The sequence below is a fragment of the Schistocerca americana genome, chromosome 7, assembly GCF_021461395.2.
Source record: "Schistocerca americana isolate TAMUIC-IGC-003095 chromosome 7, iqSchAmer2.1, whole genome shotgun sequence".
NCBI classification, from domain to species: domain Eukaryota; kingdom Metazoa; phylum Arthropoda; class Insecta; order Orthoptera; family Acrididae; genus Schistocerca; species Schistocerca americana.
This window is the reverse complement of record NC_060125.1, coordinates 405,662,548-405,678,815: the sequence shown is the minus strand read 5'-3', so window position 1 is coordinate 405,678,815 and position 16,268 is coordinate 405,662,548. Positions and strand designations below refer to the sequence as shown.

Sequence of the window (16,268 nt, the reverse complement as noted above, 5' to 3'; positions counted from 1 at the left end):
AATAAAAAAGGAAAAGCCAACCACTTAGAAACACATTAAAAAATCAGACTAAAATCGTAGGCCATAGGCCAGAATCAACACAAAAGGACATAACAAACGCTCAGATTAAACGATAAAAACCCCTGCCCGAATAAAATGTAAAACAAAGCCAGCCATAGCAGGGTCATCAGTTAAAAGAGCAGGGAGCGTATCAGGCAGCACAAATGTCTGCCTGACCACAGCTAAAAGGGGGCAGGCCAACAAAATGTGGGCCACTGTCAAAGCCGCTCTGCAGCGACATAGAGGAAGGTCCTCCCGGCGCAGTAAATAACTGTGTGTCAGCCAGGAGTGGCCAATGTGGAGCCAACAAAGGACTACTGGGTCCCTGCGGGTGGCTCGCAGGGATAACCGCCACGCAGCTGTCGTCTCCTTGATGGCACGGAGTTTATTACGCGTGGTCAGTTCGCGCCATTCATCGTCCCATAGCACAAAAACTTTGCGGTGTAAGACTGCCCTCAAATCAGTCTCTGGGAGGCCAACATCCAGAGATGGTTTACTGGTGGCCTCTTTCGCCAGGCGGTCAACATTTTCATTGCCGGGTATCCCAACATGGCCCGGGGTCCAAACAAAGACCACAGAGCGGCCGCAACGGGCAAGAGTATGCAGGGACTCCTGGATAGCCATCACCAGACGAGAATGAGGGAAACACTGGTCGAGAGCTCGTAAACCGCTCAGGGAATCGTTACAGATCACGAAGGACTCACCTGAGCAGGAGCGGATATATTCTAGGGTACGAAAGATGGTGACCAGCTCAGCAGTGTAAACGCTGCAGCCAGCCGGCAGCGAACATTGTCCCTAGAGTTAATGCATAATCGACACGACCAGCAACCATCGAACCGTCAGTGTAAACAATGCCAGAGCCCTGATACGTTGCAAGGATGGAAAGAAAGCGGCGGCGGAAAGCCTCCGGAGGGACTGAGTCCTTCGGGCCCTGTGCCAATTCCAGCTGAAGGCGAGGGCGAGGCACACACCACAGGGGTGTTGCAGAGATGCCCGAAAAGGAGGCGGAAGAGGTAAAGCCCCTAGCCCGGAGAGAAGCTCTCGGACTCGGACCGCGATCGTACATCCAGCCCTGGGCCTGCGTTCTGGAAGATGGACGTGTGACTGTGGGAATAGCAGCCGATAGTTAGGATGCCTGGGCAAGCTGAAAACATGGGCAGCATAAGAAGCCAGCAAACGTTGGCGGCGTAATAGCAGTGGAGGGACACCCGCCTCCACAATTATGCTGTCCACTGGGCTGGTCCGGAAGGCACCAGTGGCAAGGCGTATTCCGCTGTGTAAGATTGGGTCCAGCACCCGCAACGCAGACAGGGATGCTGAGCCATAAGCCAGGCTCCCATAATCCAGACGAGACTGTATTAATGTCTGGTAGAGCCGCAACAGGGTAGATCGGTCGGCGCCCCAGCTGGTGTGGCTCAAGCATCGCAGAGCATTTAGATGCCACCAACATGCCTGTTTAAGCTGCCGAATATGAGGCAGCCAAGTCATCCGGGCATCAAAAAGTATACCCAAAAACCTGTGGGTCTCCACCACAGCAAGAAGTTCGCCGTCAAGATAAAGCCGCGGCTCAGGATGGACCGTTTGGCGCCGGCAGAAATGCATAACGCGGGTCTTGGCAGCCGAAAACTGAAAACCATGCGCTACAGCCCAAGACTGCGCCTTGCGGATTGTGCCCTGTAGCTGACGTTCAGCAGCCGCAATGCCAATAGAGCTATACTAAAGGCAGAAGTCGTCAGCATACAGGGAAGCGGAGACAGAAGTTCCCACCGCTGCAGCGAGACCGTTTATTTCAATTAAAAACAGGCAGACACTGAGGACAGATCCCTGTGGTACCCCGTTCTCCTGGACTCTGGAGGAACTATTGGAGGCTGCAACTTGCACGCGGAAGGTACGATATGACAGAAAATTGCGGATAAAGATCGGCAGAGGGCCCCGAAGAACCCATCCATGAAGCGTAGAAAGGATATGATGACGCCATGTCGTATCGTACGTCTTCCGCATGTCGAAAAAGACAGCGACCAGGTGCTGACGGCGGGCAAAGGCAGTACGGATGGCCGACTCCAGGCTCACCAGATTGTCAGTGGCAGAGCGACCTTTACGGAACCCACCCTGAGACGGAACGAGAAGGCCCCGTGACTTCAGTACCCAGTTCAACCGCCGGCTCACCATCCGTTCAAGCAATTTGCAAAGAACGTTGGTGAGGCTAATTGGATGGTAACTGTCCACCTCCAAAGGGCTCTTGCCCGGTTTCAAAACGGGGATGACAATGCTTTCCCGCCATTGCGACGGAAACTCACCCTCGACCCAGAGACGGTTGTAAACATCGAGGAGGCGTCGCTTGCGGTCCACTGAAAGGTGTTTCAGCATCTGACAGTGAATGCGATCTGGCCCAGGAGCGGTATCAGGGCAAGCGGTAAGGGCACTGTGAAATTCCCACTCACTGAATGGAGCGTTGTAGGATTGAGAATGGTGGGTGCGAAAAGAAAGGCTCCGACATTCCATCCGCTCTTTAATGGAGCGGAAGGCCAGTGGGCAATTGGAAGAAGCAGAACTAAGAGCAAAATGCTCTGTCAAGCTGTTGGCAATTTCGTCGGAGTCTGTACAAACTGCTCCATTCAGTGAGAGCGCAGGGACGCTGACAGGGGTCCGATAGCCATAGAGGTGTCGGATCTTGGCCCAGACCTGCGATGGAGAGAGACGGAGGCCAATGGTGGACACATACCGCTCCCAGCACTCCTGCTTGCTTTGGCGGATAAGGCGGCAGGCCCGCGCACGCAGCCGTTTGAAGGTGATGAGGTGTTGAATGCAGGGATGTCGCTTGTGACGCTGTAGTGCCCGCCGGCGATCTTTAATCGCCTCAGCGATCTCAGGCGACCACCAAGGGGACCCAGAAGAACTGGGAATGGCAGATTCTGCGGCAGTAACGATGCTGGTGGTGACTGAGTGAACCACCGCATCAATGTCGTCATTAGAGAGAGGCTCAATAGCGGCAATGGAGGAGAACAAGTCCCAGTCAGCCTTATTCATAGCCCATCTGCTGGGGCGCCTGGAAGAGTGACGTTGTGGCCGTGACAGAAGGATCGGAAAGTGGTCACTGCCACACAAGTCGTCATGCACACTCCATTGGACAGACGGTAAGAGGCGAGGGCTACAGATTGAAAGGTCGATGGCGGAGTACGTGCCATGCGCCACGCTGAAGTGTGTGAAGGAACCATCATTTAAAAGTGAAAGATCGAGCTGTGCCAATAAATGCGCAATGGTGGCGCCTCGAGCTGTTGCCACTGACCCACCCCACAGAGGGTTATGGGCGTTTAAGTCGCCCAGTAACAAGAAAGGTGATGGCAATTGGGCTAGCAGCGCAGCCAGCTCATGCTGCACGACATCACCATCTGGTGGAAGGTAAAGACTGCAGACGGTAATAGCCTGTGGCGTCCACACCTTAACAGCGACAGCCTCTAAAGCTGTTTGTAGAGGGACAGACTCGCTGTGAAGAGAGTTAAGGACATAGATGCAGACGCCACCAGACACCCTTTCACAAGCTGCTCGGTTCTTATAATAACCCCGATAGCCACGGAGGGCAGGGGTTCGCATTGCTGGAAACCAAGTTTCCTGAAGAGCAATCCAGAAGAAAGGGTGAAGGCTGATAAGGTGTCGGAGCGCAGCGAGGTGATGGAAGAAACCGCTGCAGTTCCACTGGAGGAGGATATTGTCCATGTCCGAGAAAGGCGTGACTGGACTGGGAAGGCAGATTACGCCGCTGGGTCACCTGCTGCCTCCGATGGAGCACCCGTGCAAATGCTATCCATTGCGTCTGAGGGACCGGCGAGATCGAGGTCCTCAGTGGATGCAAGAATCTCCACCTCATCCTCAGACGCAGAGCTTGTAGGTAGTGGTGGAGTAGGGGCCCCCCCTCAGGTGCCTTGGTCTTACGGGGCTTCAATGTCGTTGTCTCTCGCTGTTCCTTCAGTTGCCGTTGTTGAGAGGGCTTACTGGTGACAGTCTCCGGAACCGAAGATGATCGCGAAGCTCGACGACCAGCGACCTGTGGCTTCTTCAGCCACTGGTTGGTGTCTGCTGTGCCGCTGGTGGGAACCTGGGAAGGTAGGGACCCAAGGGATCCCTTTCGAGCGAGAGAAGCTGAAGAAGACTTATGCTTCTCCAGCTTAGAAGTGGGGACTGGCGTCCCCGGTGGTTTAGTGGGTGCTGCTCCCGAGGTAAATGGTGTGGGAGCAACAGCAAGAGAAGGGGCCCCCATCGTCAAGGGGGCAGGTGAGGTCCTCTGATGCTGAGAGCTGACTGTCTGTGGTGCAGCTAAAGGAGTTGGAGCAGGAGTGATAGTGGAGGCATAAGATGACATCATGCGCACGGGATGTAGCCGTTCAAATTTCCGCTTAGCCTCAGTGTAAGTCAGTCGGTCCAGGATCTTATATTCCATGATTTTGCGTTCTTTCTGTAAGATCCTGCAGTCTGGCGAGCAAGGTGAATGAGGCTCTCCACAGTTGACACAGATGGGAGGCGGAGCACATGGAGTATCGGGATGAGATGGGCGTCCGCAATCTCGACATGTGAGGCTGGAAGTACAGCGGGAAGACACATGGCCGAACTTCCAGCACTTAAAGCACCGCATCGGGGGAGGGATACAGGGCTTGACGTCACAACGGTAGACCATCACGTTGACCTTCTCCGGTAATGTATCACCCTCGAAGGCCAAGATGAAGACACCGGTAGCAACCTGATTGTCCCTCGGACCCCGTTGAACGCGCCGGACGAAATGAACACCTCTACGCTCTAAGTTGACGCGCAGCTAGTCATCAGACTGTAAAAGTAGGTCCCTATGGAAAATAATACCCTGGACCATATTTAAACTCTTATGTGGTGTGATGGTAACGTTAACATCCCCCAAGTTGTCACAAGCAAGCAACCTGCGTGACTGGGCGGAGGATGCTGTTTTTATCAAAACTGACCCTGAGCGCATTTTAGACAAGCCCTCCACCTCCCCAAACTTGTCCTCCAAATGCTCTACACAGAACTGAGGCTTCACGGATACAAAGGATTCCCCATCAGCTCTGGTACAGACGAGATACCTGGGTGAATACATGTCACTGTCATTCATTGCCTTTCGTTCCTCCCATGGTGTGGCCAGGGATGGGAACGATTTGGGGTCATAAACGTTAGCCTTAAAATGAGCCCTTGAACGCTTAGAGACTGCTGGTGGCTGGCCACCAGCAAGAGATGATGTACCACACTTCATTGCGGGACATCTGCCCTGATGCCACCTACTCCGACCAAGGGTCCTCCCCATGGGCGCCACCCAGCCACAGCAAGAGCCACCTGGCAGGATGGCCATTGCCGGGAGTCCTGATGCCCCAGGGAGATGGGCATCTACTCCTTGGCATACATGGGGAGTAAACGGCGCAAGCATTAGTAGAGCGATCCCTGTGTTGTCAGGGGGCTACAACCAACAGGGTACATGGCGGCCCCACCACAACGGACTGGCTACCGTGCTGGATCTTAGGTGCAAAAACATATAAGGTCGTCGTCGCAGCTAAAAGCAACACTGCACAGTGCAGTGTGGTAATCGCACCCAGGGATGTATCCTCGCCCAAGAGATGGAAAACGAGTGAGACACCATTGCAACGACGAGTAAGCCGGCTAAAGGTCTCAATGCACGACAGATACAGTGCACCATGTAAGGCGCCCTTCCCCAATTGGCTCGCTCTTCAGAACAATTTAGAAAGATGGAGGTCAAACCCGAGAGGGGACCATCACGTAAGGCCGAAAAGGTTGAGACTCCTTTTAGTCGCCTCTTACGACAGGCAGGAATACCGCAGGCCTATTCTTACCCCCGAACCCGCAGGGGGGGATAGCATTAAGTTCTCAGACTGTCAGTCTCTGGTTTGATTTTCATTAATTTGTAATTTAATACCTAGGATAAAGGCAATACCATGTCTCAACTGACTTTAACATAATACATGGATAAATTTATAGCAGAATGATGTGTGGAGCACAGAAACACAAACAGAGAACAGTGGGAGGTAGCGTTGCTCACGTCCGTAGGTTTAACCTTAAAATACCCTACACGTGCCTCCTGGGTGGTGCTAATTGACCAACAGTGATTACAGGCAGCCAGACTATCCATAGGATCTCCTGGCAATGACATATCAACTAAATAGCAGAAACAGTTCTTTTCAGAGCTCATTAACAAGAAACATTGGGCCAACTATCAGACTCCTTCAACTGAATATCGAAAGCATTAGCAGGGCAAAGTGTGACTACCTGTCAAAATTTTTGCTGGACAACAATTTCGATGTCGTCGCCATTCAAGAAACTCGTGTTTCCAGTGAAGAAATATTCCGAAGCCTAGGTCGAATTCCTGGATATTCTGCACTTGGTGTAACTTACCACGAGGTGTATGGAATTGCTACGTATGTCCTTAACAACATAAACGAAGCTTCACTGATTTCTGTAAGTGTGGAGGCAGATATACATACAGTCGTCATACAACTGCACGGCATTACTATTACAAATGTTTACAAACCACCCAAAACAACATGGCCCGATTTTGTCCTACACATAGCAGAACATCCTGCAATTTACATAGGAGACTTCAATAGTCACCATGAACTTTGGAAGTACTCTCAAAATGATGAAAATGGGAGCATGCTTGCAGACTGGATCGAAGAGAATAATCTTCATCTAGTGTTTGATGCCAAAGATCAAGGCACTTTCAGGTCAGCTTCTTGGGACAAGGATTCAAATCCTGACTTATGCTTTGTTAGCTGCAACGAAACTGGCTTTCCCATCAACACCACAAGGAAAGTGATAGATGCCTTTCCTCACAGCCAACACAGACCTGTAATAATACAAACTGGCTGCACTGTTCCTGTCATACGATCAACTCCGCATGCTCGATGGAATTTCCAGAAAGCCGATTGGATGAAGTTTTCAATGGAACTGGATAAGACCATTCGATGGATACCTCCATCACATAATAACTATCAACGCTTCATTGGTGCAGTAACAGCAACAGCTAAAAAGTGTATGCCAAGAGGATAGCGAAAAGAATATGTTCCAGGATGGAATGAGGAAAGTGAAACACTGTACCAATACTTCCAGCAAAGTGGTGACCCAGAGATAGCTACGGAACTATTGTCCAGCTTGGACATGTCTCGGAGGCAGAAATGGGCAGAAACAGTCAAAACTATGGACTTTACCCACTCGAGCAGGAAAGCATGGAATCTTCTGAGAAAACTGGGAGGAAGTGCACCAGCATGCAGAAAAAATTCCGAAGTAACACCAGACCAAATTGCTTCCCACATCATTACTACCTCAAGAGTACCTCCTGACAAGAAACATACAAGACATATCAGACGACAGCTTCGTGACCTGAAAAAGAAGGCATCTCCCTCATTTGAGTATACCCATCCCTTCACAGTTTCAGACATTGACTCTGGACTGAAGGACCTCAAACCTCTTAAGGCACCTGGATTCGATGGTACCCATCCAGAATTCTTGATCCATATGGGAGGAAAAGCTAGGAAATGGCTGGCAGAATTCTTCACTGACATCCTGCTGACTGGTCAACTTCCATCTGAGTTTAAAAAGGTGAAGATAATATCTGTTCTGAAACCTGGCAAACCCAGCAACAAGGTAGAAAACTATTGCCCCATTTCCCTACTCAGCTGCTGCTACAAGCTTTTTGAAAGGCTAATATATAACAGAATAAGTAGCGCTATCTTAGAGAACATTCCAGTTGATCAGGCAGGCTTCAGATCAGGGCGTAGCTGCTGCGACCAAGTATTGTCTCTCACATCCTTCATAGAGTCAGGATACCAAATGAAGCAGAAACATCTGTGGCATTTGTTGATCTAACTGCCGCCTTCGGCACTGTGTGGAGGGAAGGCCTTATCTACAAATTTATCCGCATCATACCCTGCAGAACAATGGCTCGACTGATTAACAGCATGCTAAGTGATCGGAAGTTCCAGGTAATCACTGGAAGCAACATAAGTAAGGAGAGGAAGCTGAACAACAGATTGCCTCAAGGATCAGTTCTCTCACCCTTACTGTTCAACCTATATCTATCTGATCTACCTGACACTTCGTCCAGAAAATACTTCTATGCTGATGACCTGGCTCTAGCCGTAAAACACCAGGAAATGAAGACAACAGAAGAGATTTTAGCCAATGACCTGTCTGCATTAGACAATTACTTCAAAATCTGGAGACTCCAGCCCAGTGTGAGTAAAACAGAAGTGTGTTGCTTCCATCTAAATAACCAGTTGGCGAACATAAAACTGGAGGTAAGTTTCAGAGGCAGAATTCTTTGTCACAATTGGAACCCAAAATATCTTGGTGTCATCCTGGATCGTACACTATGCTTCAAACAACACCTTCTTAACTTAGCTCAAAAGCTGAGGACTCGAAACAACATCCTCCATAAGCTATGCGGAACTACCTGGGGATCTTCAGCAACCACCCTGCAAACTTCAGCTCTGGGCTTGGTATACTCAAGTGCTGAGTATTGTGCACCTGTTTGGATGAATAGTCATCATACAAGGCTTGTTGATACCCAGCTGAATACGACAATGCGCATAATATCTGGCACAATCAGATCTACTCCAGTTAATTGGCTTCCACTGTTAACCGGTATAATGCCTCCTGATCTACGCAGATGTACTGCCCTTATGAGAGAATTCCACAAGATCTCCAGGAATTCTAACCTACCCGTGCATAGCGACCTGCCACTGAAATCACGTCATCCAACTCTGTGCGATGCTGCTGACATGGTTGCTAAGAATTTCAAACCTCTTGAAGAATGGAAAGGTCGGTGGGAAGCAGTGACAGATATGGACCTGCATAACATCTTCTCAGGTGCTAAACTTCCAAGTGGATTCGACTGACCACGCAAGACCTGGTCTACTCTCAACAGAATCGGTACCAGCCATGGGCGATGCAGGGATGCTCTCTTTAAGTGGAAGAAGCTGCCTGATCCAGCTTGTGACTGCGGGGCTCCATACCAGACTGTTCACCACATTGTCAGTGAATGCAGGATTCGAGCCTATCACGGCGCCAAAGAGGACTTCCTGCTAGCAACTCCAGATGCAGTGGGCTGGATTGAAGGACTGGATATTCAGTTGTAAAGACAAACTTAAGTTTCTTGTGTGTCAATATGTACATATGTATATGTAATTTCATGGTATGTCTGTATTAGCCATACGCTAAATAAAATAAAGAGAACAGTATTCACATTACCTCTCAAGCTTTTGCTCTTTTTCTAGAAAAAGTACACTTGTTCAACCACACAGTCACTCAAATGTACAACCCTGCGATAATACTGATTTTTCATTATTGAAAATAGTTTCCTTAATACTATCATTGCAATAGTAACTTCTGACTTTCAGCAGTTGGAACAGCATTTGCAGCACCATCTGTGGAAGCTGTCCCAGCTACTTATGTTTTATGTTTGCTTGGGATTACCGATAGCAAAAATGAGCCTACCACTCTGATCGAAACACCTCCCCCCCCCCCCCCCTCCCCCCCTCCACCCGACTGTCAACCTTCATAGGACCCCAATGTGCCGTACTGACTTACTTTGCCTTCCACAGCCCTCTAAAGTTCCTCAACCTCCCCCCCCCCATGAAATGCACTGCTCCTGAACACATGTCCCATAACACTGTTGTCAATTGTTCTCCCAAAACTCTGACCCTTGAAGAAGTCTTAGAAATTTTCAAAGGCCTCGCCTTTGGCCCAAAACCTAAGTTTAATCATGCCAGCCTTGTAAACAATCTTCTTTCTTTTACTCATTCCGTGATGAAGAAACATTTCTTAACTACAGCCCCACTGACAGCAGGCAACCAAAATCCCACATAGATCTTGTTTAAAATAGGATGTCAAATGAAACATCTTTCAGCCGCCTAGTTTCCAAACTTATTTCATTTGGCTACCAGTTTCAGCGATTTACTATGCCATCTTCAGGCCCTGACCGATGTGTAGGAAGATTCCACCTCAGTTCTGGTCAAAACATGGCCCAGCAATACTGGTTTTAGAAGATTTCTGCTGGCAAAAGTCGGCAGACAATGGTTAAAGTGATGGCTATTGAGAGTAGAAATCTATTACTACCAGTATTGCTGGCCCCTGTTTTGACCAGAAATGAGGTGGAATCTTCTTACACATTGGTCAGGTGCCTGAAGATGGCGTAGTAAATCACTGAAACTGGTAGCCAAATAAAATAAGTTTGGAAACAAGACAGCTGGAAAGGGTTTCATTTGACATCTTGTATCGAACACTCAAGTCCTGCAACCATCTCTGAAAATATGGACACACAGAGACATGTTTAAAATAATCCCAACCATCATCTAACCATGATCCTCCTCCTTTTCCACCCAGCCATCACTTTGTAATTTTTTAGGAATTCCTCATTTTTGACCTGGCCTCACCTTCTTTTCCTATATCCTTACCAGAGAGTACATCATCACTCCTATGGGACACACTGCTATTATTAATCTGCAAATCGATCCAGACATTATCATTCTTCCTGCAGACAAAGGCTCCACCACAGATGTCATGAATCATAATGAGGATTTCCATGAACTTTCCTATTACTCTGCATACAAAAATTATGACAATGATCCCATCCCAGAAATCCATCATGATTTCCAGCAGCTCCTCAAGGCCTTAGTTCAGTCTAAAAACCAGACACCTGAAGCCATCTCCTACTTCTCAGCAGCAACCCATCACACTCCTATCTTTTTCCTAATCCACATATGCAAGACCATGTCTTCCTACCGGTCATTCCATTGTGACTGGGAACAATGCTCCCACAGAATGAAGCTCTGCCTTTGTTGACTAACATCTCCAAACTATTGTCCATAACCTATCCTACATTCTAGACACTATCCACTTCCTTCACCAATTCTCCACAGTTCTAGTCCATTATCATCAGATTCTTTACTGGTCACTGTGGATGTGATATCCCTGTATACCAACATCCCCTAATGCCCTCCCTATTCCAACCCCCCCCCCCCCCCCCCCCACCTCTTTTCTAATCTTCCTAGTCAGCTGCATCCTGACCAACAATTTTTTTGCTTTCGAAAACCAAATCTATAAACAAATCTGTGATACTGCCATGAGTACTAGCATAGCACCAGCTGCACCAATTTATTTATGAGTAATCTGGAGGAATCCTTCCTATCCAGTCAATACCTAAATCCCTTTGTCTGGTTCACATTCATTGATGACATTTTCATGATCAGGACTCACAGCAATGAAAGCCTTTTTCTCTTTCCTCCATAATCCTATTCTCTTGAGCTCGACCCATGGCAAGGACAGCTGCACCTGTAGTGAAAGGTAAAAGATTTTGAAATATACCAGTAACCTCAGAAAGCCTTTACTGACAGACAATACCCTACCCAACTCATCCATAAGCAGATATCTCTTCTTTTGACACCAGTAGACCTGTTAACCAGCCACCAAACAGCTCTCTTCTGATCACCCAGTATCACCACGTCCTTGAAATGCTCAACCACATCACTTTTCATCATACCTTGAGATGAAGAAAAGCCTATCCTAAATCCTACCAACATTACTCAAGGTAGTGTTCCACCACCCATCTAATCTGCAGAATATCCTTGGCCATCCCTATTCCAGTCCTGCTACCAATCGTGCACCCTTCTGTTTGGCCAGGTGCAAGATCTGTCCCATAACCCATCCATCACCTCACAGTGCAATCCAGTCACAAACATTTGCTACCGAATAAAAGGCATATGAAAGCAGCCACATTACATATCAGCTATGCTTCAAATACTGAATAGTATTCTATGTAGGCATGACAAGTAACCAACTATCTACTCACATTAGTCATCACTGCCAAATTGTGACGAACCACATACTGGGCCACGCTGTTGCTGAACATTATGCACCACACTACGCATGACTTCCAACAGCTGCGTCACTACATGGGCCACTTGGATACTCCCCTCCAGCACAAGTTTCTCTGGCTTACACAAGTGGGAACTATATCTCCAACATATCCTATGGTATCACAAACCCCTGGCCCAAATCTCCACTAACCTGTTTCCAACTGCTTCACCTTACCTCTTCTCTCTTTCATCCACACCGCTACTTCCCTGTCCCGATTGTGTACTGCCTTCTACCACAACGTCCCCCCCTCTCTCGCCCCTTTGCACCTGTCTCCCTTTCTCTCTCCCCTGTGTGTCTCCATCTTCTTTTTTCTCCTCCCTCTCCCCCCCTTCCCCTCACTCTATATCTCTTATATGCTCTGCCCTGTGAACATCTTTTATCTTGCTCAGCCAGTAAGACATTTGTCAAAAGATCTGCCTCACTCTACCCCACTAACCACTCCATACAACATGCGTCTTCCCTATTGTCTTCCCTCTCCATCAACCTCGGCAAGTGCTTTCGATATTCGATGATCAATAAATAGTCTCACAGCAGCCATGTCAGTGTATAATTGGGTATCTGTGTGGATGTGTGTACTTTTACTAGAAAATGGACAACAGCTCAAAAGCTAGTGTGAATACTGTTTTCTGTGCTCCACACATCAGTCCGCTATAGGTGGGTAGTTGTCTTTCCCTTATTTTACATATTGTTTCATCCAGGAATTTTCATTATTCTTATACACAGATAAATTTGCTATTAAACAGTTCAGAAAATCAGATACAATACCTTTAACCATGCTGGTTTCTGAGGTTTTGCTGTAAGTCGCGGCCACCAGCTATCATTTTCTTTTTTCAAAGTGAAATCCACTTGTCTGTCAGATATTTTATGGTTACTACCCTGTAAAACAAGAATATAAAGTAAATATTTAGAATAGTATCTGTAAGTTTCAGAAATATATATCTGTTATATATGAATTTAACATTTGAAATTCCTGTTTGGGTATCATAATTTAAGTCTTCTGTGTTTTTTCTTAAAATTACTTTATGTGAATGAATGCTGATTACTTAATTAGGCCAGCTAGTTCCTATCTATCCTGCAGAACAAAATGGAGCGCTCGGCAGAAGATATGGAAGGACAACCCTATAAATTTCCACAGAAATTTTGTGGTCTATTACTACTTCATTTCAGATTTGTTCTTACAGATACTGTATATGTTTTCTCATCAGAAATGATGTTCACAAGAATTGATTGCCATTTTATGCTGATAGAAAATCTTTCAAATATCTGAAAAGAAAATATCTGTCCAACATAACTGCTAGGAACAGTACACGAGTTGCAATCAGACTGCCAAAACTGCAATAAAATTTGTAGTTTTACTGTTTCTTTTTTCATTACTTGTGCTGCCTGGTATGTTCTATTTGCAGGCAGACATCACTCACACTGATGATTCAAAACATTACAAGCACTGCTCATCGTGAGGTAGTATGCTGCCTGGTGGTGCTGAGGGCACATGAAACAGTAAGAGAAGCATTAAGTGGAGCAGAGAAAAATAAGGAATCATTCTAGTGACAATAAGTGGCGCAAATGTGGAAATCCACTAACTTAAGCGACTTTGACAAAAGCCAGATTGTTGTGGCCCAGTGCTTGGGAGCGAGCACCTCAGAAATGGCAAAGCTGGTCAGCTGTTAGCATGCTACTGTCATGACCATCTACGAAAACTGGTTGATGAATGCTGAAACCATGAGCAGGCGAAAAGAAAAAAAAAAGTTGGATGACCATACCACATCACAGAACATAGGGACCAGAGGCACGCTCGCTCTCTAAAGTAGGGTACGCGTCAATCTGTGGCAGATCTGATGACAGAGTACAGTGTTGGTGCAGGCACAAATGTTTTGGAACACACTGCTCAGCACAAAGTGTTGGACATGGTGTTCTGCAGCAGAGGACCCCTACATGTTCCCATGCCGACCCAACACTAGCAACTGTGGTTACAGTGGGCACAGGATATCAAGATTGTACCATGAATCAATGGAATCACATCACCTAGTTGGATGGAATCCCATTTAGTGTTAAACCAGATCAATGGTCATGTCCAGATACACTGTCATTCAGGTGAATTGCTGCACGAAACACACAACGTGCCAAGGGTGCAGGCCGGTGGGAGCAGTATTATGTTATGGGGGACATTCCACTGAGCTTCCATAGGACCTGTGATAGCAACTGAAGGCACCATGACAGATGCGGACCACACAAACATTCCAATATGAAATTTTCACTCTGCAGTGGACTGTGTGTTGATATGAAACTTCCTGGCAGATTAATACTGTGTGCCAGACCAAGACTCAAACTTGGGACCTTTGCCATTCGCAGGAATGTGCTCTACTGACTGAGCTACCCAAGCACAAATCGCAACCCATCCTCTTAGCTATTGGCAGAATTGAAACTGTGAGGCCAGGTTGTGAGTTGTCCTTGGGTAGCTCAGTCAATAGAGCACTTGCCCGTAAAAGGCAAACGTCTCCAGTTCGAGTCTTGGTCCGGCAGACAGTTTTAGTTTGTCAGGAAGTTTTACATGAACATTATTAGTGACCAACACCTGTAGCCATTCATGGTTGATTTCTTCCTCAACAGTGACGGCATCTCCCACCAGGATAACTTTGTGTGTTACAAGCCCAGAATTGTGCTGCAGTGGTTTGAGCAGCATGATAGCGATGACTTGGCCATCGAATTCAGCTTTTCTGAATCTGATGAAAGCCAACTGGGACACTAAAGGGTGCCATCTCTGTGCCCACAAACCAGCCACCCATAAATTACAGCACGTATGTGACGTGCGTAGGCAGCTGATGCCACAAACCTCGGAAAACCTTCCAAATACTTGTTGAATCCGTGGCAAACAGAATCACTGCTGAATTGCTTTCCAGAGATGGACCAACACGCTTTTGAGAAGGTGGTCATAACGTTTAAGGCTCATCAGTGTATTATTTACAACAAAAGTGACAATATATTTTCAGCATCTCAGATGAACATGCATACTACCTTTCAGTTCTTTTCCTTCTGTGAATATAACTGCACCATTACAGTTCTCACATTCAATACTATACAGATGAAGCTAAAAATACAATTTACTGTATAAAAGTGGTCAGTCTGTTCCTCGAAGTCTTTTATTAATCTTGACATCTAGGTATCCAGGATCTTTGGGATAATGGCATATTGTTAACAGAGATAACGCAATATCCAGGAGAATCTAGCAATTCCTTTTTCATGGTCAATTATAAAAGAAATCTAAAATCATTTGCATTGGTGACTGAACAGTGACAAATGTGGAGCACCTAAGGACAGTTCCTGGAGTAAGCCAACAACAAAACATATTCAAAGGTTGTTTGTTTACCAAAAGCAGGATCCATCTCATGTGATACACTGATCAGCCAAAACATTATGACCATCTACCTAATAGCCAATATGTCCACCTTTGGCAAGGATAATAGCTGTGACTTGTTGTGGCATGGAGCAATGAGGCCTGGGTAGGTCGTTGGAGGGAGTTGGCACCACGTCTGCACACTCAAGTCAACTAATTCCAGTAAATTCTGTGGAGGAGGGCAATTAGCTCTGACACCACGTCAATCACTCTGATGCCACATTCAAACACATCCCACCAGATATGTTTGATCGGGTTCAGATCTGGTGAGTTGGGGGGAGGTGGGGGGGGGGGGGGGGGGGGTGCAGCACATCAACTGGAACTTGTTACTGTATTCCTCAATCCATTCTATCACACTTCTGCCTTGTGACACGGTGCATTTTCTTGTCGAAAAATACCACTGCAGTCATGAAACATGATCATCATGAAGAGTTGTACTTGGTCTGCAACCAATGTCTGACACTCCTTGGTCATCGTGGTGCCTTGCACAAGCTCCACTGAACCCACGTACGCCCATGTGAATTTTCTCCAGAGCATATGGAGCCGCTGCCAGCTTGCCTCTGACCTGCAGTAAAATTGTCAAGGAGCTGCTCCCTTGAAGATGTCGAATTCGTACCATCCCATCAGTATGATGACCAAAGAACGTATCACGAATCATCAGATCACCAAAAAAAAAAAAAAAAAAAATGGTTCAAATGGCTCTGAGCACTATGGGACTTAACATCTATGGTCATCAGTCCCCTAGAACTTAGAACTACTTAAACCTAACTAACCTAAGGACATCATACAATACCCAGTCATCACAATCAGATCACACAATGTTCTGCCACTGTACCTATGTCCAGAGCCAATGGTCACATGCTAATTTCAGTTTTCGCTGCTGATGTTGTGGTGTTAACATTGGCACAGGCATGCG

The 16,268-nt window shown here is 47.0% G+C and overlaps 1 protein-coding gene across 6 annotated transcripts in view; it reads right to left on the bottom strand.

Annotated features, from left to right (window-relative positions):
- Nucleotides 1-16,268, bottom strand: part of LOC124621895 (very-long-chain (3R)-3-hydroxyacyl-CoA dehydratase) — a 182,654-nt gene that overhangs the window by 69,454 nt on the left and 96,932 nt on the right. For all 6 annotated transcript variants that reach the window (XM_047147370.1, XM_047147377.1, XM_047147371.1 and 3 more), the window contains one exon: nt 12,727-12,837. In XM_047147370.1, coding sequence (XP_047003326.1) covers nt 12,727-12,837 — 111 coding nt within the window. The remainder of the gene's footprint in view (nt 1-12,726; nt 12,838-16,268) is intronic.